The 27,786-nt window shown below is 40.8% G+C and overlaps 1 protein-coding gene across 1 annotated transcript; it reads left to right on the forward strand.

Annotated features, from left to right (window-relative positions):
• The first annotated feature begins 2,662 nt into the window (after positions 1–2,662).
• Positions 2,663–25,371, forward strand: LOC139718485 (monocarboxylate transporter 7-like). The gene is made up of 6 exons (XM_071629959.1): positions 2,663–2,939; positions 7,827–8,126; positions 8,694–8,837; positions 22,040–23,109; positions 23,990–24,080; positions 24,588–25,371. The coding sequence occupies exons 2-6, from the start codon at positions 7,898–7,900 to the stop codon at positions 24,734–24,736; spliced, it is 1,683 nt and encodes a 560-aa protein (XP_071486060.1). The 5' UTR covers positions 2,663–2,939; positions 7,827–7,897; the 3' UTR covers positions 24,737–25,371.
• The last annotated feature ends 2,415 nt before the right edge of the window (positions 25,372–27,786 follow it).

Raw genomic sequence — 27,786 nt, forward strand, 5'->3', positions numbered from 1 at the left:
AGTGATCGAGGAAGGAATACACGAGTAATGCATTTGAAAAAGGAGGGGGTCGAGAGAGGTCGGAAAATGAATATGCAGAGTGAGTCTTTGAAACTAGTACGAAGAAAAAAGGGACAGGCTTGAGAAACCAAATAATATACCATCAGTATGAAGATAGATTTAGGGGCCTTTAATAGCAACAGATATAACAAAGGGGGTTGGGGTCTGAGAAATAAAATTAATACATGTACATACAATGTATATATAGAGAGGGGGTCTTAGAAACAGAAATCATGTGATATGAGAGAGAGTCAAGAGATATTGAGAGAGCTTGTATTTGGAACAAATACTTGTGGCGTATGGAGAGACGGGAGAAGAGAAAGAGACGTTTTAGAAATAAGAGAGTGAGGGGGGTCTGAAAGAGAAATACAGTACTTTTGATACAATGTACTAATTTTAAAATGAGAAAAATGGCAAACATTTTCCAATGTATATAATATTATGATGTTTATTCCATTCAGGTGTCATTAGATTTAAGCGATCATGTTATTTCACAACTCTCTGATACATACATGCACATGTACCAGCTAGCCTATTCCACAACTTTCAACTACAGTGTACTTTCCCTTCAAGCTTTACATCCATGCTCTTCCTCTCCACTCCTTTTCCCTTCAATCTTTCCTGTCAATATTTTAATCATCAATCAACGGAGATGGAAAAAGTGTTATATTATACTTACATTCTGTTAGATTACTAGTACTCGTCATGTGTAGGCCTATTGTGTCGATATGCGTTTCAATATCGGGGGGGGGGGGGCAGGATTCGCTTCACCTTCAGTCCCCCCCCCCCCCACATATCAGTAAACGCAAACGTGTAGGCCTACAAAGGCACGAAAAATGACCATCTAAATGTAATTCTTTGGGAGCATGCTCAGCGCCCCTACCATCCCTTTAAAAAAACACTCCAACCTGTATATATATATTATATATACATATATATAATATATATATATATATATATATATATATATATATATATATAGTGTGAGTCGTGTGTCTTCAGCTAATGATGAACCCCTGGGTCGTCGCATCTTTTTGGAGTGTGTATGTAAACGAGAATAAGGAGGCGGTAGACGTTGCTTAATCTTCACAAGTGATTTTACTCAAGCTTTCGGGCTTCCTGCCCTTTGTTAAGACTGGGGACAAAATACAAAACATGGATATCATAACACAAATAGAAAATAATAGTGATGATCAAAACAATAGCGGAACTGATAACTACAGTGAAAGAGGCAGAGACGGCAGGGAATAATTACACAGGTGGGAGTGTATAATGTATCAATCTTGCATAATATAATTTGCAGATATACAATCACAAACAAGCATACAAAATATAAGCATTTACAAATACGTATGACTAAACATCTGCACACACACAATGGATACGGATGTGTGCGCACAAACACAAATGTGAAACTCCTCGCGTATGTCAAAGCAGGCAACCATATAAACAATAACGGCAATTAATGAAATCATAATAGTAATTAGATCAAGGAGTGTATGTATGAATAAGCGGAACATAGGTACATACAAAAAGAGCACATAAGTAGCGTTCTTAACCGGGAATGAGTGTATAATAATGTGACGGCAGGGAATAATTACACAGGTGGGAGTGTATATATGCATAAATCTTGCATAATACAACTTGCAGATATACAATCACAAACAAGCATACAAAATATAAGCATTTACAAATACAGTGTACGTATAAATGACTAAACATCTGCACACACACAGTGGATACGGATGCGTGCGCACAAACACACATGTGAAACTCCTCGCGTATGTCAAAGCAGGCAGCCATATAAACAATAACGGCAGTTAATGAAATCATAATAGTAATTAAATCAAGGAGTGTATGTATGAATAAGCGGAACATAGGTACACACAAAAAGAGCACATAAGTAGCGTTCTTAACCGGGAATGAGTGTATAATAATGTGTTTAACAGCATTCAAGGTTACAGGATCTATAAATACCGTACGTATAGATCCTGTAACCTTGAATGCTGTTAAACACATTATCTGTATAATATTTGGTCAGTGTAGCCCATTATACACCCCCATCATACACCAATAAAGTATAGTGGTCTTCCATGGAATGTACCCGCAATAATATTGATCACTTTTGTGCGGGTTTGATGAGATATCACAGAATATTCATTGCTTTTTTTTTTAAATCTCCTTCCGTATGATTCTCTCTCTCCCCCTTTCCTCCAGGTCAGATTTTTTTGTTTTGTATTGTTTTCTTTTTCGCACTCTCACTCGTTTACATACATGCATGTACTAATTGGATGCAGGTCTACCACGGCGAGCAAAACTTTCACAGCGCGTACACACACTCACTGATGAACGTGTACGAATCGAATCTTCGCGAACGGAGGGTACAGTACTCACAGAACTCTTCGCAACAAACAACCCTCGTGGAGTAAGCATAGACGCATCCCGAGCGGTTTCACTGAATTAGATTGCGAAAAGCCACAGGCTTGCGTGTAAATAAAAAATACGTGCCCCGCGTCTACATGCGAGCGCGCGCAGAGATTATAGAACCTATTTGTTCGTGCCTCATTATCGCACGCGCTACGGACTGACTGTTTAGCCCGCGCTGCGGACTGATTGAAAACTACTTCATGGTCACACGAAGCCGCTCATAAATATAGCGCCCTGTGCGGAGAAATCTATGGTTATAAAGTATGTATTGACTCAGTTCGAAGATCACCAGGGAGCACAAGTAAACAATGGTCGTCTGGTCGTATTCGCTCACACACTGTGCAAACATAATAGTGGAAAGTCCATGAAGCTATGACCGTCTTAATCTATCTTATGTCCATTGAGCATTTCGGCAGCACTCGTCAGAACACGAGAACGAGCGAGGATAGCAACACGCCAATTATTCAGACATCGTAAGTACACTTAAGGATACAAAAAAGCTAAGATATGTGATTTTGCTTTAGATTCTTCCTTTTTCCGTATCACAAAAAGATGACGTGAGCATGCTCTAGGCCGTGCGTTCTATACTTGAATGTCCATGAATGTACGTGTTTTTACCGAGGCGAAGGATGCGTAATACCAGGGAGGTGACCTCACCTCCCTGGTAATACACAATAGTGATGGACAGTGATGGACTCACGTCTTTGTTATCGGATATACTGCGAATTATGAAGTATGCCCTGAACGGAGCCTACTCGACTCGCTGCTCGAATGTCAGTGCCTAGAGACTTTCTTTTTCTTTTTCTTTAGTTCTTTTTCGTTTCGTGAGCTTGAACATGTGCCAGATCGTTGGTACATTTTCTGGTGAATGCACCGCGGCATATCATCTTCTTTCCGTGGCAAAGGTTAATGATAATGATAATGATAATGAATCACATTTATATATCGCTTAATACTGATGTTTCTAAGCGCATCAATCCGGGGGAAAATAATATATATATATATATATATAACGTAAAAATAGAATACAACATTATGTACATATTATGATAACGACAGCAACAACAACAACAGCAGAATTAAAGTTGTGTAAACAGATGAGTTTTCAACAATGACTTAAACCTATCAACATTTTCAGCGTTACGAATATAAAAAGGGAGTTTATTCCAAAGAAGTGGGGAAATAACAGAAAAGGCCCTATCGCCATAACGGGTACAGGTGCGGGGACCACGTGATAATTGGAGAGTGGAGGAAGAACGGAGAAAACGGGTTGAAGTGGAGGAGTGGAAGGAAATTAAATCTTTAAAGGGACGCAGTCCTCACGAAATTAAAAAAAAAATATGTTGTTGGTACCTCCAATGAACTACTTTCATCAAAAACAAACTTTCAAATCACCAAATAAGCTCGTACATTTCGGTTAAAAAAGTGTGACTCTGCAAATGAGCAAGTCTTGGCGGAGAGTCATACGTCAGCATCGATGCACAACTCTTTCCAGCGGTGTTCTGCTCGTCATCCCTAGTTATTTATAAATACATGTTTACTATTTATTTTTATATTGATTGTATATATAAATAAGCTTGAAATATTTTGTTTGAGATAATAAAACCACATATTGTCACATTTTATGAAAAAATCAGATATGATCATTTTGAACACTTAAATTGGTTTTCTGAGGCACGGCTGTCAACTTGAGAGTAGGGCATCAATGACGTTGCACCTTTTGGCAGGCTCTTACACGATCGCTTACAGGAATTATTTTTTAAAAATCGCGTATACGGAGACAATTTTGGATGTCCACGCGTATGAATTGGTGAAAGGTTATATTTTTTGCTCTTCTTAATTATCAGTACAGTGAAAATCTCAGGACTGCTTCCCTTTAAGATAAGATGGGGCAAGATTATTGCATATCTTGTAAACAATAAGGAGGATTTTAAAAGTGATACGTTGATGGATGGGGAGCCAGTGGAGGGATTGGAGAACTGGAGTAATGTGGTCAGATCTTTTTGTAAGGGTCACAAGCCTAGCAGCTGTATTTTGAATTCTTTGAAGTGGTGCAGTACTTGAAGCAGGGAGACCAACAAGAAGGGAATTGCAGTAGTCAAGATGAGAGGAAACAAATGCGTGAATGAGACGTTCAGTGGAAGACTGATCCAATAATTTACGTATTTTACCAATTTTACCAATCTTTACCAGGTTACATACATTGTATATAAACAACATGTTTCTTGTTGATGTATCCATACGAATACAACTCTGGGCATAAGGTAATGGAAATATGTATGCACACTCGAATTCATTTATTGTAAGGTATTTAGCATTGTTTTGATCTTATCATCACATCAATAGTTACTTGTTCCCACAATAGCAGGAAACCGGCAACCAAAGACGTGCACATACAAATGGACACTTACAAGCGCTCACTTGCAAGCAAGCTGATTACAGCCAAGCTCTTATATTGTGATCGCGTGGTGGAATTCTGCTTTGTGAAATGCATGTTCACCCATGGCGTGCTTCATAGAGACCGTATTTATGGCGGTGACGTTAATTAGGGCAAGTAACATGTATGCAGCATTTCTGTATAGTATTGATGGTCTTCTTTTTTTTATACTCTCCATAGTTTCAGTGCTTGCACACCAAAGCTTGATACATTATGCATGCATGGATATACATGTGTCCCATGCGTGTTCCAATATGTGATCAATGCACTTGATGAGACAGGCAGCTAATTGCTATGATAACAGCTAGTATATCTTGGCGCTCATTCTCTGAGTAGTATAGGCCTGCGTACAGGACTGGGCAGTCATCGGAATATAAATAGTGTAATGTCGAGAGACTCAAAAGGGTATAACGCATGATTCTACCTGTATTACGAGATTAACCGATTATGTAACGGTCCAATAGCCCGTGACTTTTGTATCTCAGAATAACAGAGCCTTATCTTCGCGATCAGTCGAGGGTATCCAGATCTGCATAAGACCGAAAGTTAGTGTTATAGTGCAATGGCCAATCCTCGTCAGCTGGAGAACTAACACACTTTGGTCTGGCCAGGGCCCAAAAACAGAAATATGCCTTAAAAGAAAAGGTTTCCGCGGCCAACGGAAAAACAAGTAGATTGGGTCGCTATACACGAAAAGTGCTATTAATCCTTTCTTCTTTTTTTTTTACAAAGAAATGTAATTCACATAATCATAAACATTCGACAACAAGCAGTCTAAATAATATGAATTACATCCCAGCTAATTTGGGAGACAAAACCTTTGATTTTTGCTGCTATGACAAAATGAGAAAAAAAGCTAACGACGAAGGCTAAAAATGAGAATAAATAATAAATGGGGCATTATATTTTGGATCTTGGTAACTCTAGAGGGTGTCGAATGAAGATATTTAAAGGGGATTGCTAGTAACTGATCAGTGGAAATCAGTTGGAATGCAGAGGATGATTGTTCCAATCCTTGTGGGATTCATGTAAAAGTACATTATGTATATATTGTTGTGTGAAAATTATTTGCTTCAGAACTGTCTCATATTCAAGTAATGTGCAGTTTAATGCCCCGTCACTGTACAGGCATGCTAACCTGGAAACATTAAACTGCACATTTAATGACTAAGATCAATATTCTACCTACTGTCAGTGGTGAGCTATATGGACTATAGATATAATTGTTATGAGCTAGACATCTCGAGTTCTTTTTTACTCCCTCTTGTCACTCGTGTACATGCTAACAGCCAAAGTTGTCCTCTGAAAAAAAAGGCGAACTATCTGTCTCGCTGAGGCAGATAATATTCTCAACAATTAAAGCTCATGCTCACCTCATTTTAATACTCGTTTATTTTGATAAACAGCTATAGATGAAACTAACAGATTGATGACAGTTTCATCAAAATTTCACGCGGTACAAGTATGAGATATTTGTGGGATTTTTCCCCTTGAAATGTTTCCAAAAACATGCTGAAAGAATAACATCTGTGGTAACAATTTTTGCAAATTGACAAATAAGCTAAAGGGAATGAAGTAACGATAAACGTATTGTCTTAAGACAGTAAACGATTACATTTTTATTTTTTTTTCTTGAGGCTTGAAGACACGTTCGAATAGTTATTGTCACTCGACGGTTTTTATCGCAGATTATCGCATTTACGACACCCCGACTCCTCTAATAAAAATCTTACCGCTGGTTAATAGTGTGGATAAATTAAATTTCAAAGTACAAAATACTACATACCTCCAAGATTACCTTGAGTGACTTCGTAGGGACCAGGTGTATGGAAGAGATTGATAGTGTCAGATTAGCTCTAAAATGATATTGTTTTGTGTACAAGTCAAGAAGTGGGTAAGACGCCAGCTGTCCGAAGATCAGGATGTCGTAGGTTCGAGTACTTCATGACTATGTACAATGTATGCCCATAATTTTTCTTTCATCATGGCTACCACTTAGACACTGATCAATTCAGTGCTTATCTTAGTCGATGTAAGGCAATTTGTTAATCAGTTGCAATAAAAACAACTTGACGGAAGAATTTCATGAATTTGAACAACTCAACGAGAGTTAATTAGTTAAATCACATTGAGTTTAGATATTGACTATATAACTTGTCGTTTACCGAAACAGGGGACTATAGTTATAATTATGTACGTATAAGATGTGGCAAAGGGCTTGCATATCCCCAGCATATTTGAAAATGCTGTGAGATTATTGAATGTTGATGCTCTGATAACGGAAGATTACATTTTTCTCTTTGTTCATTCTTGTGTTTTATCTTTTTTTCGAGTGGCTTCAAAGGTTCCTCCGAATAAATTCAGGAGATTTACGAGTTCCAAAGGTTGTTAGAGATAACAAATTTGAAACCTGCCCTTTGAATATCATTAAGTCAAGCAATGACGTCATAAAATCTGTTACGACTACCCGCCTTGATCGGCTGTTGTTTATCGTAATCGAGCTGACAATTTGTTTTGTTTTTTTTTTGCCAGAAAAAAAAGAAAGCAAGCATAACGTTGATGTTGTTTTGTGTGCACAAAATGTTAATAAGTTGGAAAACAGGCCAGTCAGTTTTCACGAGAGACAAAATGTCTCTCATGAAAACGCATAAGTGCTACTATAGAATTGTACAAGTTTCGAAAACATCGGGATGCCTTCTCCCAAATTTAAGACAAATTATTATTGGCATAAATGTGGATACAATGTGCATAATTTCGAAGTCGCCGGAAGAGGCCGTGCTAGATTTCATGAGTAGCTTCTGATAATCTTTCGTTACTTTCTAGATGCATGTTCGCTCCCACACTTGTTTAAAGACCGTTTGTTTCTCTGTTTGTTTGTTTGTCTTCTTCGATTATGTCAGATGCCTACCACATTCACTTTCAGATAAGTCTTCCTAGAAACGCCCACCTTTGAGAGGGATCCAAACTTCGAGCCGGTCGTCCGAGACTTCTGTCATGGCGAACGGGACGGAGCACGCGCCCGAGCGCGCAACAGCGTCGATCACCAAATTGGGAGGGCGTGCGTGGGTGGTCATCGTCGCCTTCTTCTTTCTCAGCCTGATCGAGATGGGCGTCATCAAAAGCTTCGGCGTGCTCGTCGACGACATCACTCTACAGCTAGACAAAGATCCGGGCATGATCGGACTCAGCATAGGACTCTACCATGGCATCGCCTACGCACTTGGTATATAGGCATATCGTTATATAAATGCTATATCATTAAATAAATGGCATTCTAGTATATAAATATATACTAGAATAAATAGTTCTAATGAGTTCCTTGATGATGGCCTTTGGAAGATTGTCTCAACATGGCAGATTGTAGAACTGAAATGAACAACCAGTCATGAAAAACGTGCTTGATGCGAATAATATGCCGTAAATATACCCACCATATACCAAGTTTGTGATATCGTAAATATTATCACCTGGAAGGAATGTATCAAGTTATTTCCTTGAGAAGGTAAGAAATATTCCCCATATGCAAAGGGTTCGGTTTGAGCATATTTCGGTGCAGCATTTGGTGTACCTTCTGTCAGAGGAGAGTGTGAAACAGTGGTAATGTGTCTGATTAGAGGAAACACGAAAGATTCTAAGCCGACACTGCCTTTTTTCATTTATTCACTTTTTTTTTGGTGTGTATTTTTATATCCCGAGTTCCTATCTAACTTTTGCACCGCTTTGCTTTTTATATTCTTGTCACATTTTCATCATGAAATCCTTATACTCTGCATTCTCTGTTACGTAACAGCTCCCTTCATTGCACCCCTGGCGAAGAAGAAGTCCCTCTCCCGGCCGATCATGCTGTGTGGAAGTTTTGTCATGGGCGTCGGTCTCTCTACCGCGTCTGTATCGTCGTCGTTCGCTGGTTTCACCATTGCCTTGTTGATCGCAGGTGAGTCCACAGTAAACACTATGTCCTTGCATCAGCCGGCTTTCTAATGTAATGTTCAAATTCACAGATACACTGTACCTCTTTTCCCGGGGATCTAGTTTCCAGTCAGTTCCAACGACAAACACACTTCAAAACCTGAAATCCGCTTGGCCCTTAGCCCCCCCCCCCCCCAAAAAAAAAAAAAAAAAATTGTTGCATTGGCGTAACCCGCCCGACCCTAAAAATTCCGCCGACCCCATGTTTCTTTAGAATTTTTTTTTGCTATCGATATCAAATATCTTGTTGATTGCGATCGCGATCGCAAAAACCCGGAAGTGGAAACGGCTCTGTCTGGGGATATCTACGGAGCCCCTATAAGGGGATATGGCAAGAAATATTTTTCGTAAGTCGTTCCCTCGACTTACGTAAGTCGTTCCCACGACTTATAAGTCGTTCCCTCGACTTACTATGTCGTTCCCTCGACTTACGTAAGTCGTTCCCACGACTTATAAGTCGTTCCCTCGACTTACGTAAGTCGTTCCCACGACTTATAAGTCGTTCCCTCGACTTACTATGTCGTTCCCTCGACTTACGTAAGTCGTTCCCACGACTTATAAGTCGTTCCCTCGACTTACGTAAGTCGTTCCCACGACTTATAAGTCGTTCCCTCGACTTACGCATAATCTCATACATGGGCGTAAATCCCGGGGGGATGGGGGGGGGGATATAACCCCCCCCCCCCCTGAAATGGAGGAGGGGGGATGGCCTGTGTAATCACCCCCCCCCCCCCCCCGAAATTTGAGAAAAAATGGAGGAAGCAGAAATGTGATTGTATCAATTTCGGCATATTGCATGACGGTACGCCCGCCTTCAGACAGGTAAAAGAGCTGAACAGTATTCTATCTTGTAGGATAATGTATACATCATTTTCTCAAGCGCTCGCTCGCTTCGCTCGCTCGCGAAAGTAATATCGACATATGGTATGGTCCAGACGTTGACAACGTCAAATAGCATAGGCTTACATGTAAACATGCTATGAAGCGAGCAACTCGGGACCATCTGCAAATTATGTACGAAATCAAACAAACAATAACAAAAACTATACCGCCATGAACCCCCCCCCCCCTCCATTTCCTGAATCATTCCTGAAACGATGATGACTCTGATACATCTATGGGCATACCCAGGATGATCAGGGGTGTCGAATCTAGGGGGGGGGGGGGGGGGGGGGGGCAAAGGGCCATTTGCCCCGCCCCTATGGAAATGTTGGGGGCAGACAAATTATTTGTCCCCCAAGCAATTCCCGAGATGAGGACAAATCTCGAACTTTCTTTATGGAAAATGGTACAACTACCGCCAGATTTATGCACCGGATCGCTGAATTGCAATCATAAATATGCAAAAGCTCCGCTACTGGGTCCCTTTCGATAGACTTTGTACACTTTTGAGATTGACGTATTTCCTTATATTTCATTAAAGAGCGTGCAGCAGATCTTTCACTTACAAAAGTTCCCTCATATGCAGAGGCGTCGATGGAGGGGGAGGGGGATGGTTCCCCCATAAAAGCATTGGGGACAAACATATAATTTTACTCCTCCTCGTAACTCCCGAGATGTGGAAATGTTTTTACTTTTTTGATAGAAAACTGTCTAAATATTTCACCCAAAGATGGCTGAATTTCACTTCTGAAAATACAAAATCTCCCTCGCGTAAGAGGGGGATAGGCCTAACCCCTCCCATACCCTCCCCGTTCAGTCATTTCTACTTAATACACTTTAGATTGACAGATTTCAAAATGTTTCATCTAAAGTGTGCACCAGGTCTGTTTCTTCAGTTTAAAGAAATGCAAATGTTCCTAGGGTGGGAGGAGATATCTAGATACTTTCAATTAACGGAGAGTCCCCCCCCCCCCCCCCCTAAAAATAGTATACACTTCTGGGATTGAAATTTCCCCAAATTACATCATAAATGTGTTTACGAGATATTTTCATCTGAATTCTAAAAATGCAAAAGCACCCTCGTATGCAAGGGCGTGTGCCCCCCCCCCCCACCCCCATCCGCTGGTAAAAAAATAAGAAGACTTACCAAAATGGTAATTCAAGGGTTTAGTAAACTGCTTTTCAAATCGACATGAAAGGGTGATCAAGAAATAAGATATTTTTCTGAGATTTCTTTTAACCATAATTAAAGAGGTATATACTGTGAAACATTGTTCAAAGAACCCGGAGCCGACAAAAGATTGTATTTCAGCGTGATTCCTAGTTGGCATTCGGAATATAAACAGGATGTGCGCAGTGTACTCAGAACATCCGAACGGCAAAAAAGAGTCGCTGCAATTGTAATGTTGCGCAATGTAATGTAGAATGTACACCTTTGTACCTTACGCTTCGTTACATCAAACAATCAAAGCTAGATCATTGATTTTGCAGTGTTACTTTACATACTTGTCTATATTAAAATGTCTTCCATTGTCAGTGATAAGACTTGACCTGCTGGGCTATTTCCTAACTTTTTCATGCATATAAAACACACACACACACACAAACACAAACAATAAGGGGATGCTCTAAAGTGCATGCAGATTTTGGACATCCTTCCCCCGCTTGGCCACTTCGACGCCACCTCGCTGGTCATAACTCCCCCAATCATGAACATAAACCGACACCCTTGACTACCAGTGGCAGATCCGGGGGGGGGGGGGAGCACACCTGGCTCCCCCTTAATTTCCAAAGCGAAAAAATGTAGCTACAAACGGCAGTTTTAGGACTGTAAAATTTTCAAGCTAGCTCGCGGCTCTCCTGATGTTGCTGCCAGTAATTGCCAGCAGTTGCGCCCAGTGCGCCCCACCCCCTTAATTTCCCAAGCGAAAAAATGTAGCTACAAACGGCCGTTTTTGGACTGTACAATGTCCAAATTTTCAAGCTCGCTTGCTTCGCTCGCTCGCATTTAATCGTCATGCCATTCTCCTGATGTTGCTGCCGGGTAATTGCCAGCAGTTGCGCCCGGTGCGCCCCCCTTAATTTTCAAAGCTAAAAAATGTAGCTACAAACAGCAGTTTTGGACTGTAAAATGTCAACATTTTCAAGCTAGCTCGCTCCGCTCGCTCGCATTTAATCGTTATATCATTCTCCTGATGTTGCTGCCAGTAATTGCCAGCAGTTGCGCCCGGCGCCCCCACCCCCTTAATTTCCTATAAGCGAAAAAATATAGCTACAAATGGCCGTTTTTTGACTGTATAATGTCCAAATTTTCAAGCTCGCTTGCTTCGCTCGCTCGCATTTAACCGTCATGCCATTCTCCTGATGTTGCTGCCGGGTAATTGCCAGCAATTGCGCCCGGTGCGCCTCCCCCCCCCCCCCTTAATTTTCAAAGCGAAAAATATAGCTACAAACGGCAGTTTTTGGACAGTAAAATGTCTACAATTTCAAGCTCGCTCGCTCGCATCTAATCGTTATGTCATTCTCCTGATGTTCCTGCCAGTAATTGTTAGCAGTTGCGCCCGGTGCTCCCCCACCCCCTCAATTTCCAGGGCAAAAAAAAATATAGCTACAAACAGCCGTTTTTGGACTGTACAATATCAAAATTTTCAAGCTCGCTTGCTTCGCTCGCTCGTATTTAACATTGTTTAATCGTCATGCCATTCTCCCGATGTTGCTGCCAGTAATTGCCAGCAGTTGTGCCCGGTGCGCCCCCCCCCCTTAGTTTTCAAAGCGAAAAAAAAGCTACAAACGGCAGTTTTTGGACCGTAAAATGTCAAAATTTTCAAGCTCGCTCGCTTCGCTCGCTCGCATTTAATCGTTATGTCATTCTCCTGATGTTGCTGCCAGTAATTGCCAGCAGTTGCGCCCGGTGCGCCCCACCCCCTTAATTTCCTAAGCGAAAAAATATAGCTACAAACAGCCGTTTTGGAACTGTACAATGTCAAAATTCATGATCGCGTTCATGATTTATCTAAATAATACCATTTTATAGGCAAAATATTGTTCAATAATAATACATAAAATGTACTGCTACCTTAAACATGTTGGACTGTTTCAAGTCGATAAAACACGCAAAAAATGCATCAAATTGCACCATTTACAACTATGCAAAAAGTTCTCACTGTGGGAGGGGGAAACCCCCCTCCAACACCCTCCCCCCTTGCTCGCATCGCTCCCTCGCATCTAACCGCTCCCCCTAAGATCAAATCCTGGCTACGCCGGTGATAGGCCCCACTATTTAGTAGGCCTTCAGAGTGATGTCGCACAGGCTGACCAAGAGCTGAAACACCACCATGTAGTCATTCAATTATCTATGAATATTTCTTTTTCTTACTTGTTTTATGATAGGAAAAAAATCCCAAATCTCACCAAAAGTGTGCACCAGATCGCTGAATTTCAGGTCTGAAAATGCCAAATTTTCCTCGTGTGGGAGGGGGATACCCCCCTCCCACACCCTCCAACCGCTAGGCCGCTCCGCTCCCTCGCACAGATATTCAAACTCAAAGTCCCTCCCCCACCCCCCATCATTAAAACGGAACGATGCCACTGGGATGATTGCTTTGTTGACTTAAATCAAAAAAATTGAAGAATACAATCAATAGCTACAGGAAAATATCCACTGCGTTATTACATACAAAGAAATGGATATCCATATTAGCATTTTATTGAATTTATTTGGGCATTATTCAGGGCTGCGCTACGTTTTTGAAAGGGGGGGGGGTGTCAAAATCGCCTGTCAGTCAAGAAGAAAGAACAACACAAGACAAGAGACACAACAACAAAAAAGTCTTCATACTTTTAAGGTCTGATTTTCCGCCGAAGTCGGCTGACAACCAAAAACAAACAGACAAACAAACAAACAAACAAAAACAAGAACAAAAAGTCTTCATATTTTTGCTGCCACTTCCCTCCCACTTTGCATGGAAAAGAGTGGGACATTGATGCCTGTACATAAAGTGTGTGTGTGTGTGTGTGTGGGAGGGGGGGTTAAGCTTCCCCCCCCCCCCCCCCCCCCCCCCCCCCCCCCAAGGGCTGCGCCGGTCCGGTTATGAGCTTGTAATTGTGGTGATGGTGACTATCGCCGATCATTCCCCCCCCCCCTGCTGCCCTCTAGTGGTTTGTAATTCAACAAATCAAGGACTTGAATAAGAAAAACTTCATATGAAGGTAGTATTTCCTTTCAAACTTACGGAGATGACATTATAAAGATGAAATAAGGAATAATACACAACTAAGCGTGAAAATGTCCAAATGTAGGACAGGAGGCTGGAGTTCATTTTCCTGAAATTTAGTTATAAATTAGATTGGCTTGGATTATACAGCTATTGTGCCTGTCTGAATAAAAGAATCCATTCAAGAATACTATTGATATCCCCACAATTGAAAAGAAAGCTATTAATTAAATGACTGAGCTTCAACCAACCTTGAATTAAATGACACAAAGGTCTCTGTCAACCACGACCTTTCAGTTCTTATCACTGTGTACAGGAAACCAACCCACACTGACTCCTATTTGAACTTCGATTCGGATCATCCACTTAACACAAAGGAGGGAGTTGCTAGATCTTTGTATTTGAGAGCTCGAAATGTAACCTCTGACAATGATGCACTACAGAGTGAATTCCACCAAGTATTGACAAGGCCCTTGCAGCATGTGGATACCCAGCTTGGATGAGACAAAAAGCCAAGGACAAAACAAGAACTAGGTCACCCACAAAGGAAAGAAAGGAGACTAGCAATAGGGTAGTCCTCCCCTTCGTAAACACCATATCCTCCCGTCTGAAAAGAGCATTCCACAACAAGGACGTTGATATTGCATTCAAGAGCTCTAATACCCTGAGAAGTAGACTAGTCCATGCTAAAGTCAAAGTCCCAAGGCAAATAAGGTCAGGCATTGTATATAAGATCACTTGAGCTGATTGCCATGATTGTTACATCGGGGAAACCAGCAGAACCTTGAACGAGAGACTCAAGGAACACAAAATGGCACTGAGACTAAACAATCCATCACACTCGGCGATAGCTGAGCACTCTTACAACACAGGACACAACATAGAATGGGATGAGGCGCGTATCATTGACTTTGAAAGCAACTGGTTGAAAAGAAAAATAAAGGAAGCACTTTGGATCAGAAGGGTCAATCCAGCTCTCAACAGAGACTCGGGCTATACCCTTTCACCAATCTATGGTCCAGTGATTAATAAAGACAGGCAACGGCAGCAAGACAACATTCCACTGCATAAGGCTTGAGAAAGTCCTCAGGAGAGGACGAAAGCTTGCCATCTTCAATTCAAGGTTGGTTGAAGCTCAGTCATTTGATTATTCATCATCCCCAGCCGATGAAAGTTTTTAGTATCAAGAAAGCTATTGTATGGGGGGGGGGGGGTAGAGGAAGAGCTCCCCTAGTTTCGGGGGCAACATCCACAATACTATTCTTAACGTGCATAGGTATCAACATACAATATCTTATAATAATGTTTTCATTTCATTTACGTTGTACAGCACCTAAATCATCTCTAAGCATTTTACAGCTTTACGGAAGTTTGCGAATGTGTAAAGGTCATTTGAGAATAATGCCATTTACTTATCAACTTCAAAATGGAGAGAATCCTCAGGCATGCTCCACCAAAAATGTGAAGCTATGCTAGGTTGAATACCTGATGGAACGTACATGTGAAATTGATTCATCAACATTGTTTGACAAAGCAGATCCTCTTTATGGTGATTAGAAAGATGGCACATGAATCCTTCAGCAAAAAAAAAGAAAAAGAAAAAAAGAAAACACCTTTTCATGTTTACAAGTCTGTGGTGCAGGGTCATTGTAGACATGCACTAACTCTGTAAACTGGCAAATTATTGATACTCCAGTAACTAGATTCATTACAATTCCTGCACTTGCAAAATCCACCTTTCCAACTCTTTGGGGAGCGTGCTGGCCAGAAATTCATCTTTCAGGGGCATGCGTACCAAATCGGGTGCTGTTCGTTATTCCGAAGGTTCGTTAATCCGAACACACAAATTACCTCTTCCTAGAGGTTCTTTTAAAGTCATGAAATTCTTCCGTCGAGATGTTTTCATTGCAACTGATTGACAAATTGCCCTACATCGACGTAAATAAGCCCTGAATTGATCAGTGTTTTTAGTAGTAGCCATGATAAAAATCATGGGCGCACATACTCGACCAGGATCCGCGAACATATGACCTCCTGATCACCGGACAGGCGTTATTCTCTTATAGACCACCGAGCTTTCGCCCGACAGCAAGTGTTCGTTCTAAAACACTGATCGAAAAGATGCTTCTTGCTAATCAATTGCAACTTTGCAATAGACTCAGGGATAAAAGTTGCAAATTTTGCAATAGATTGCAAATTTCATAATTGCGGCTGCTTATATAAATGCTTGGGGACAAATTCCCAAATTTGTTTATTTCTTGTAAAAAAAAAAGAAGAAAATGTTCCGTACAAATGACATTTTAATGAAATGTGTGATTGTGGTAGGTCGGACGGTCCGTTGCAAATCTTGCGTCGTGAACTCCTTCGACAGTTTCGAAGCAATTTCGATGAAACTGGTTACATGATGACATTGAGATGAAGATATGCAAGACATGTTTTTTGTTTTGTCGGAGTAAGCGTTGCCATGGTAACCACAATTTTCCAAAAACTTTGTGGAGAGTACTTCAACAGTATTTGAGCAATTTATTTCAAATTTGGTATGTATAATGATCTATAGGTGTATGTGTTTGTATCCTACAAGGCGTTGCCATGGTAACGACATATTTTCGTGAAAAATCTTGTGGAGTGAACTACTTCCACAATTTTGAGGCAATTGAACTTAAACATGGTGTACATGATGACATTGAGGTGTAAATATGCAAGACATTATTTTTTTTGTCCGTTTGTTCGTTTGTCGGAGAAAGCTTTGCCATGGTAACCACAATTTCCCCCAAACATTGTGGAGTGAACTATTTCCAGTGTTTAAGTAATTTATTTCAAACTCAGTATGTAGGGCCTACAATGATCTATAGGTGTAGTTATGCAAGACGCTGTGGGTGTGTTTGTACCTCACGTGTTGCCACGGTTACTGCAGCAGCCAAACTCACCAGGTACTCACAAGGTACTACACACATGTATACAGACAGACAGACACACACACACACACACACACATAGCAAAGTCAGTGCAAATTTGTGCTGGACACATTTTTCAAGAGTACAGTTGAAATTCTATTGCAATGGAAACAACACACTTTGACCGTGAAATCAGGTTTAAAAATGTAGATTTAAATTCATCTGCAGTTCTTAGGAAATTCAGAAGAAATTTTGGCACATGTCAGGATGGTAACTTAGAGCTGCACAAGAAGTATTTTTAAGTAGCTGTAAGCACTAGAAGGACATTTTTTTTTTCAATTTAGATGTAAATTATGAATATGATGCATTAGATGCTATACATAATACACCATACCACACTAAAATTAAGCTACTGTATACTCTCAATATTCTGCAAGGTATCTATCTTCATGAATTTCCCAAGACAGCTGCTACATGTATCCATGAATTTATAAACACACAAAAATATCAACTCTGACACTGACATGAGAAGGCATCTGCATACATATACACTGTATTTGTACATTCAGTACTGTGCACCCCACAATCATGAATTTAACTACTTGCACAATTGTCTCAAAGTCTTGATAAATACTTGCTAAATATTTGGCGTATACAGCATTGCATATTAAGCTTGCTCCTCAACTACCCCCCCCCCCACCCCATCATATTAGATGATGGGCGATTAATGACAAGACATGATGGAGGCACAACACACACTCTCTCTTTACAGGTTTGTCAAAAATAGATACATGTACTTGTATTGTTTTCATAATGCTGAATGCTCTTATGCAATGTACACTGTTTACCAAGAACAAGACAGAGTGCACTTTCACAGATATGTAGGACCCCTACATTGTACCTCTTTTCTTTGATATAGCTTTCATATTGAAGAAATGTTCATATAATGAATGATGGTAAAGAGAAATGTGCAAAAGAAAAGCATACTACGAGTATGAAAAGGCAGTTAATGAGAATGCACACCTTGCTGAGTACAGAAGAGCCATGATCATACACTCCTCATAATATGAAACACTGGTTACACCTACAAAAGAATAAGGGGTGAGTAAATCAAAGTGTTACATATTGTTATGATACTTAACATTTAACTACTAAAAAAAAATTACTAGTTTCAATAGTTCATTACTGCTGATAATCCGTATGTTTCTTACATGCTGCTCTTTACATAGCTCCCTGTTCACTGTGTGATTGACTCCATCAAAGCTGTGAACAAAGAGTAATGATTTCATTAGTCCCTTGCTTGTGATTTTTATGCCTCCGCCACGAAGTGGTGCCGGAGGCATTATGTTTTCGGGTTGTCCGTCCGTCCGTACGTCCGTACGTCCGTACGTCTGTACGTCCGTACGTCCGTACGTCCGTACGTCCGTCCGTCCGCTTTCGTTTACGCGATAACTTGAGTAATATTCACTGGAATTTTACCAAACTTGGTCCAAGTATGAAGTATGATGAGGCAATTATTTGATTAGATCTTGGGTGAAATCGGCAAAAGGTCAAAGGTCAAAGGTCAAGGTCAAATCATGAAATTGTATCCGTTTACGCGATAACTCGAGACTGGATGGAGTAAATTTCACCAAACTTTGTTGGAGGATGATGTATGATGGGACAATTAGTTGATATGATTTTAGTGACATTGGCAAGAGGTCAAAGGTCAAAAGGTCAAGGTCAAATGCTACAAATGTTGCAATTCCCCCCATATCTATGCAATGCCCAAAGGTATTTTCTTGAAACTTGGTGTGGACATGTACTACTGCGTAAAGATTCTCCAGAGAGAGTTTCATGTCATAAGGTCAAAGGTCAAAAGGTCAAAGATTAGGTGAAAATGTTGCAATATCACTTTTCTTGCAAATGGTTTTAATGTATCTTCGTGGAACTTGGTACATACGCATGTACTGACTGGCAGGGATTATCTAGGGAATTTAGGGGTCATGGGTTAATAGTCAGGGGTCAAAGGTCAAGGTCAACTCCTCAAAATTTTACTATTTCCCTCATATACTAGTATATGCAATGCTTGCATTATTAGTTTCAAAACTTATTACATGCATTACCTAATGGAGATTCTCTTGGAAATTTCCAGCCAGAAGGTCAAAGGTCAAAGGTTAAGGGTCAAAGGCCAGGTTTCAATGCCCCCCCCCCCCCCAAAAAAAAAAAAATCAATTTTGTACCGTCATTACACTCTTTCTTCATACCTTGGAAATTACTCAATGCATAAACTTATAAAACGGTCTGTCAGAATTCAAGTAAAAATTCTCAATTCCCCAAATATGTGTACCTGCACTCTTAGAAAATTAAAGCAAACCCAGTTCAAGACATTTCTGACAAACCTGTCATTTCAATATTTTGCCAGTTACGTGAAACTGTCATGGATCACACATTGTGAAGACATTGTACTATACGCCTATTGGGAGAATCATGCATTATGGCGGAGGCATCAGTCGCCATAGCGACATTTCTAGTTCTATTTGTTTTTATGTTTTTTTTTAATATCAATAAACAGTTTAACCCCATGAATACTTAAACCTGATAAATTCAATGTTCTTTGTATCATGCTTAATTGCCAACTGGGTGACAGTCTGCTGGAAACTCTTCAGTCAACTAGCTATCCTCATGACTAGGGTTACTTCACATTCTCTCTTCTAAGGACATGTAGGCCCATCGCTAAATGTGTCAAAGCCTCCACATTAAAATCTGTATTCTATACCAAATGTCTTCTCTGCAGTTCAGCACGAATGAACACATACATATGTAGGCCCTACAGTGTATGACGTGAACATCTTCATGATAACATCATGCAATCACATCTGAATTACACCAAGTTTCTCTTTCCATTGCATAAACCCTATCCCAGATCCTACCATCAATTTACACTGAGCTCAAAATGAACCCACATCTATGGCTGAATACATGGGCTCATGTGTGTGTTCCACACTGTCAAACACCCATGCACGTCTTTTAAGCATGCTTGGTCAAAGATGTACTAAAACAGCTGAATATCAATACAACCAGGTATAAAGTTAGCTTATCTACATGTAACTTATCTGCATTTGTATACTTGTGCTGTGATCTACCCATACAAACATGCCTTTATTAAGTTTATAGTAACCAAATGTTACACTGAAAAATAGTTCCAACATGCAGAACTGTTGATTTTGCTCAAAAGTATATGCATTTTTTTTTTTTTTGGCCTTATTAGTCGTTGATAGACTGAGCAATCCCCGGTCAAGGCTTTTGTAACTGTCAATACAATGTAGCAATCTTTGCAATAAAGATGTGAGTAAACTTGTATGAGTTTATTTTTCGCGAGTCACACTACTGACCGAAGATAAATGGGTACCTGGGAACGCTATAAGACTACTGACCCGAGATAAATCATTTAATGTGACAAGCGCTTTCATAAGACTGATAAAGCGGAAAGACTCCCCTATGAAAGATATCTATGGATGCTCAGGGTAAAAAGGATGTTGCATGCATAAACTACATTTTAAGATATAGAAGTCATAAGCGAACAAAATATCTATCTGACCATGGAGTACAAGCGTAGAAACCGTTACAGTTGTATTAGTCATCTGTTCTTACCCACCGTGTCCCTCTCAACCCAGGTGTATAAATGCGCACCTGGGAGGTAATAATAATGGCAGGGTCCTCTCACATGGTAGAGCAATATTGGCAAGACAGAAGAGGCCACCCCGGATAAAGAAGATCGTAAATAAGTATTACAAAGTACCATTAAACTAGTTCATAAGTAATAAAATGCTCGTTTGAGTCAAAAGTCAATGTGAGAGTAAAAAAAAAACAAAATCACCTTTGACTCAAAGAATGCTTCCTCTTTCCCAAGCGTGGCCGGGTTCGGAAACGATTGTAACTCCAGACGGAAGAGTAACTTCCGTCTGTTCCGTAAATTTAACGAAAGTTTCAAGATTGAGCAGGCTGTTACACACAGAAGTAAGGTGAAAGAGGTCAAATTAGTCGTCGGTAATCATGAATAGTACAGGCAAAAATACAAATCTGTAGATAATTATGAAGAATCATTTCTCTCTTCCACTCTTTGTACGAGTAGTAACCATGCAGAGTCAAATGAGAGGACAAGGACAATATATGAATCCAAAACTCTAAACAGAGAAAGAAAATTCTCACTATGAGTATTACTCGCAAATTCACCTGTCGTTCTCAATATTTCACTTGATACTACAGAAACTTGAAGCATGATAATTCCTCCGATTTCCATTCAAGATTGGCGTCGTGTTTACGTGCGCGCGCGCACAAACACACACGTACACACACAAACACACACTCACACTCACATTCACACTCACACTCACACTCACACTCGAACTCACACTCAAACACACACACTCACACGCATACACAGGAGTTATACGCATGACGCTATTCTATGGTTGAGGTTTGGGAATATGCCATTACATCTTTTTAAGATAGAAGATACTCGAAAGCAATATGAATTCATCGATGCTCTCAGCTCTATTTCTAAAAAAAAAAAAAATGTTGAATGATCTGCTGATCTGAATCTGATTTAAAAGATGACGGTTATGATAGATTTTCTATTCTTTTGTATTGGTTTATTTTAGTTATTTTTCATTTCCTGGTGGGGCATGTGTTTCCTTGAAAATTAGCTTGTAGGCATGCAAACAGTCGACATACAAATGTTCCTCATTTTCATATCGGTAAAATATTCATTCGAGTCGTCATAGCACCCATGTTTTAATGACAATGATAATAAGGTCTTCTTTATCCAGGGTAGCTTCTTAAGTAGCTTCTTTAGTGTTGCCACTGTTCTACCAAAAAACAAAGATAAAAAAAAAACACCTAATTCAAGTATTAATCATCTGCTGATATAGAATTAGGAAATAGTAATGGCAAATTTAGAAGAGCCTGATTTGTTCATCAGAAATGTAAATATGCCACGAAGTTGTCAGTGTATGTCTTGCTTTTGCCAATCGTATCTGACTTGTGATTTCCGTTTTAATGCCTTCTCTTCGATGGGTGCCTGAGGTAATTTGTTTGGGGTTTTGGTCGTTCTTTCGTCCGTCCGTTCATCCGTCCGTCTATTCTAACATCTCGTTTTATTGTCATTACCATGTCGTTGTTCATTTCTTCTGCAGGTGTTGGATTTTCGGTTGTCTCCATGCTCAGTGTCGTTGCATTCAGCCAACACTTCGACAAACACTTCGCTCTGGCATTTGGCATCAGTGACATGGGAAGTGCCCTGAGCATGGTGTTGCCCCTGGTAACGGAGGTCCTCCTGGAGGCTTACGGCTGGAGAGGAGCGATCCTCCTGCTTGGGGGTATAGCCCTAAACACCGTCATGCTATGTGCTCTACTAAGGCATCCAGAAACTATACAGAAATTCAGGAGGGCAGCTACCGCCCTATACGCACCGATTGGCGACAAATGCGAAGTGGTTACAGCAAACTATTTGGAAGCTCCTCTGCGGAAAGAGAATGTTCTGCATTCGTCAACCATTGGAGTAGGATCAGTTAACGTGGAGTACCTCGACATCCAAAGACGCTTCGCATCTTGGCCTAATCTTCTCCTTGCAAGAGATGTAAACGATCTCTCGGGCGGAGGCAGTGTCGCCAATGTCGCATGTCTTCAATTTCGTCAACCGAAAGAAGAAAAAGATGATCCACCTAGGGGAACAGAGAGTGAGGGAGACGGGAAAACGCAGGAGCGTCCTACTATCAATGATGACTATACTGAAGCGCCCTCTGTGGTTCATGGGAGCCGCAGCGATTCTACAAGGCGTAAACTGTTTTGCACTTTTCTCCGTCCACTCCGCTGGCTGTGGTCATCGCTGGACTTGTCACTATGTCGCGACGAACCGTACATGAACTTCATTTTCCTAATCACCTTTCTGTACGGAATGATATCTACGGCCTGGTACATCTTCCTCCTCCCCCACACGGTTGCCAAGGACATCGACCTCTCCCGTGCCGTTCTACTCTCGCTGTTCGCCGGCAGTGGCGACACCATCGGTCGCTTCGGCCAGGGACCGTTGGTACATCGCGGCTTCGTGACCTCAATAGGTCTGTTCATGATTTTGGCTCTTCTCAACAGCGTGGTTTTGTTTGTGGATCCCCTTCTCGCTTCCTTCGAGGTCCTTGCTGTAGCAGCTTTCATGAATGGGATCTTTTTCGGTATGCAGACTGTTCTTACAATGATAATGCTGAAGGTGAGTGGCTTTTTGAAGTTTTGCGTTTTCTATGTTAAAGGCGTCCATATTGAAGATATGGCGGACCAATCTCCTTTGATGCCTGTGTAGGTGAAAGAATATCTAGATTTTGTTGTTGATTTCTTTGTATCTGCAGAGGTGCAAGCTTCCTGATTCTGCAGGTAGCTCCCTAATATATTAACTAATTCTGTATGTTCTGACCAAAGAATAAAAAAGCCTCCCTGAGTAGGAAATAACTGTTGCCTGTTGAAATACGTGTATCATGCAAGTGTGCTTCCCTCAAAGCTCTCTGGAACATCATTAATTTTGGTGTGTGACTGTTGGCAGTCATGACAACATTATCTGATAACGAGATTGACGAGGACGTACTTTGTCACTGTGAAAACGACTTACACTCTCCTCAAAGTTTTTCATAAACAAGTGGAAATGATTGAATTTTTGACGAAACTGAAAAATGTGATGGATTTTCCAGCCCCAGTGTGTCGGGTTGTTCTAATTCATTCTTAAGATATGAATGTTGCTCTTAGTCCGATACTTATTGTGCAATTTGGGCACAATTCTTTGTTAGGTATGTTGTAACCATTAGTTTAGATGAAAGGTTATCAGTGTTTTTGTTTTTTGTTTTATTTTTTCATTTTTTCTTTGAACACGGAAGGATCTCCCGTAACAAAAACTAGCTGCCAGAAGGCTCCTATCTTTCTTTGACATTATAGTTTCCAATATTGGATATCGGTCCTTTGTTTCCATGAAATAAAGCCATATCTCACCCTGTTTAGCCACCAGCTTGCTTTTATTTTTTACTTAAACCTGAGAGCAGCTTTGATTTGCGTATTTTTCTTCCTCTTTGTTTTCTTTCTCTTTTATTACTCCTTCCATATAGGACAACATCCACCCCTCGCGTTTCCCAACCGTCTACGGGCTAAGCTGCCTTGCCTACGGCTGCTCCGAACCCGTTGGAGGATTTGCCGCAGGTAAGCTAAGCAAAATATCAATCCAGAGAAGAAAGTGCGTATACGAGTTACACAAAATTGAAGAATAAGCATAAAGTAGTATAGAAATGAAATAGAGTTAGAGATTCTAGTTATTGTACTGCACTATATTGTTCTCTCTTCCTTCTTCCCTGTGAATTGAGCACCCAGAAACTCAGACAGAAGAGTAGTAATTAGCTCTTCGTAAGAACCAGATATAACCACGTTATCCATGGTGGAAATCAGGAATGTAAACACTAATTTGTTGCCTTCATTTTCGTCATTGTCGCAATCTTCATTCATAATTCTTATCATCAGTACAACTTCAACAAGGACAGTAGAAGTAATAGAGAGAGAGTGATGTAGATGACAAGCAAGTGACGAGTACATTCAATTGAGACGCATCTCCCCTGGGAAAAGTGACTACAAATTTCATTTGACTTCTTTGGAACACGCATAAACGTCCTCATGTATTTAAAATGTACCCATATACTTACATCATTTCAATAGGGTACATTGCGTCGAAGTTCGGCTACGACATCACGTTTGTGTTTCTCGGTGGACTGTCGGTCGCCACTTCGCTGCTGCTGGCTCCTTCCTACTGGCACTACTGTAGAAGACGCAAAAATGACCAAGGAACCAGCGAAACAACTTCCTAATCTCTTTCCCAAGACTCAAGTTGAACTTTGTTTTAATGTATTTAAAACATATAATATTGTCAAGTTCTGGGACTGTGGGTTGAGTAGATGTGTATAAGAGTACAGTATAATGCGTCGTCTTGCCTCAAAGTTAAGACGTATGACCTATGTATACGTAGAATGCATGCGCAGCAACAACGCCATGTTTTTCTCTAAATGCATGGCTCAGTTAACGAAGAAATAAAAAAAGACGTGAAGCTTCGGTGTTTTGACACTTGTATGTTGAGGAGAATATAGGAATAAAAGTTTGTTGTTGTTTTTTTTTTCATTTCGTGGTCTAAAGTATGTGATAGATCTGTTAGCATTTTCTTGCCAAAAGTAATACCCTTTCTGTGATGGGATTGTAGTCTGCTTGTCACGTTATATTGCTACTGCTCCTCGATGGACTATGCTGACATTGCTGTCTCTGCATGCTGCTGCTGCTGCTGACTATTTTTGTACTGGTTCTATCTCTATAAACGTAGAAGACTAAAGGAGAGAGGGGCATCGAAGAGATCTTACGTTAGAGCCTGGGTGAGACCTCAAGCCAATTATGCATTTTTAAAAATAATCTAAAAACAACATTTTTGCAATGTTAGATTCCACATGTCTGTAATCGTCATGTTTCCGTTATTCGTGGTAGATATTTATCACACAACCATGGAAATTGGTTGAGTGGGGTTGTGCTACTTCCTGCTAGTGCAACCCATATATTACCGAGTAGAGCCACTATCCACTCCATGCAGCGCATGCCGTGTGCAGTGCAGCATTACAGTGCTGCATGCACAGCACAGTGCTTTTGCAGTGCAGACGCTCGCGATTGCCGCTACGCTCAGCACCCTAGCCTCATTGCAAAGGCGATTGCGATATCAATTTATAACTATATAAATACTCGTTGTTTTTTACAAAAAAAAAGTGACGTCAGAAAATTATTCAGGTGATGCAAGCCTTATCAGTTATTACTATTGACGAATTATTTCCAGTCACATGAGAAGTTTTCGGCCAATGCAACTCCGACAATTTCATGATGTAGGATAGTCGCCTATAACCAAGGAGGTAGTACCTCCTTGCTATAACATGCAATATACACAGTATCCATTAGATGTTGTATAGGCTCACACAAGCGTCGAGGCATCCGAAAACGTGAGATACATAATGATATTGTGAGACTAAGTATCCGTGCATTTTATGAAGGAAAGCTGTCAGAGTCAGAGTGAGCGTTCAGCCCATGAACAGCTCCTCACATCTGCTCCCATATTTTGTTCTAATTTCTTGCTGTATCATCTTGGCCATAGCTTCAAAACTACACCAATGTTCTTGGTAAGGCATCTGGATCACGCTAGACTCTTGATGCAATTTCTAAGGATGTACCTGTCATGTCTGTGGACTTCATATTTTTTGCCATACCATGAGTCTACTTGGGTCAAGCACAGCCATGTTACAGCTTCTTCATGGGCATACCCATTGCTGATTACTCAAGCCTGAATGAACTAGCTTGGAATCCTATTGTGACCATCCACTGAAGCAGTTACAAAGTACTGAGACAATGGAGTCAATCAAGTATTCAACCCTTGTTCTGCTCCTTGGCATGCACCTGCTGAATGGGTGTACTTCAGAATGCTGGTCTCAACTGAGACAATCCCAGTACACTTACACCAGTGAAGTGGACACATTCTCAGGCAGTGAAACTTACAAGTAAACTCTGTGGCGGTCAGATTCACTACTACCCCAAGTCTGATGCTTGTTTTCGAATCTCCATTCTTCGTGATGGCGACATCAATCCTAACCCTGGGCCTGTTGAGGATTTGTGCAGAGGTCAAGGCACGCAAACTAAAGACATCAGAGAGCATGTTACGCATACTTATCCCAGGCAGAAGCTGTATGATATCGGCCTCAAAGAGACATGTCATCAATGGCTTCCCCCTACATTATGGAGAACTCTCACTTCTCTTGGAATCTCGTACAAAAAGAAAACGAGACGGGGGAAAAAGCGGAAAGCAGCAACACCCATTACTCAATCTTCTGTCATACATGTAGCGTCTGAAGAGAGCAGCATTTCAACTGTACAATCTATGCCTCTACCATATTTGCCATGCTGCCACAAGGTAAGACCACCCCCAGCATCCATGATGCCCTCAACTTGCACGTCAGCCCAAAAGCCCTGTCACTTTGGCTTGTGGAATGCACGGTCGCTGAACAACAAAGTGGACATGTTCTGTGATGTGGTGATGGAGAGAAAACTTGATATTATTGTCATCACAGAAACATGGATGTCAGGGGATCATCGAGATGACCACACCATTGCAGGAATACTAAATGCACTACCCGATTATAGGCTGCACCATGTGCCAAGACAAACCAGGAAAGGAGGTGGCCTTGGTATTTGCCTCCGTAAGTCCTTCAAAGTTGTTTTCAACAAATCCAAAGTATTCGAGTCTTTTGAAATTATGGATTTGACATTTACCTGTTCGTTAAAGTGTTCATCTGTGCGTCTGGTAGTGATTTATAGGCCGCAAATGACAGCAAACAGATGCTCCACAATTACTAACTTTTTTCATGAGTTTTCAACACTCCTTGAAGAGCTGGCTACTTACCCTGGTCACGTTATGGTGTGTGGGGATTTTAACATTCATGTTGATGACGTCACAAGTCGCAGCACTATACTTCTTGATGATCTTGCTACGTCATTCAACCTCAACCAACTTGTTAGATCTCCAACCCATGATGCAGGCCATACATTGGATCTGATCCTGATACGTGCTTTGGATGATTTTGTTGTGGATGACAGTGTCACCGTCTCTAATCCCTTGCCTTCAGATCATGCTTTGGTTGAATGTAAGCTGAACATATCCAGGCCTCCGGCAGGGAAGATTGTCATAAAGACGCGTAAGCTTCGTGACATAGATCTGGAGGCATTTCGCTGCGACATTACAAAATCTGCACTGTTTCTTGCTCCATCCTCTGATCTAGCCGAATTAGTAAAACAGTATGATGATGTCCTTAGTGATATGCTGAACAAGCATTCACCTGAG

The sequence above is a fragment of the Diadema antillarum genome, unplaced genomic scaffold (assembly GCF_040938485.1).
Source record: "Diadema antillarum isolate AM-2024a unplaced genomic scaffold, OU_Dant_1.0 scf00000095, whole genome shotgun sequence".
NCBI lineage: Eukaryota > Metazoa > Echinodermata > Echinoidea > Diadematoida > Diadematidae > Diadema > Diadema antillarum.

What these genes read in the sequence shown, in the direction of transcription:
- LOC139718485 (XM_071629959.1), top strand. Translation starts at nt 7,898, where the DNA reads ATGGCGAACGGGACGGAGCACGCGCCCGAGCGCGCAACAGCGTCGATC. An exon ending in TGGCATCGCCTACGCACTTG is followed by an intron (nt 8,127 to 8,693) that starts GTATATAGGCAT and finishes GTTACGTAACAG; the next exon opens with CTCCCTTCATTGCACCCCTG. An exon ending in CATTGCCTTGTTGATCGCAG is followed by an intron (nt 8,838 to 22,039) that starts GTGAGTCCACAG and finishes TTTCTTCTGCAG; the next exon opens with GTGTTGGATTTTCGGTTGTC.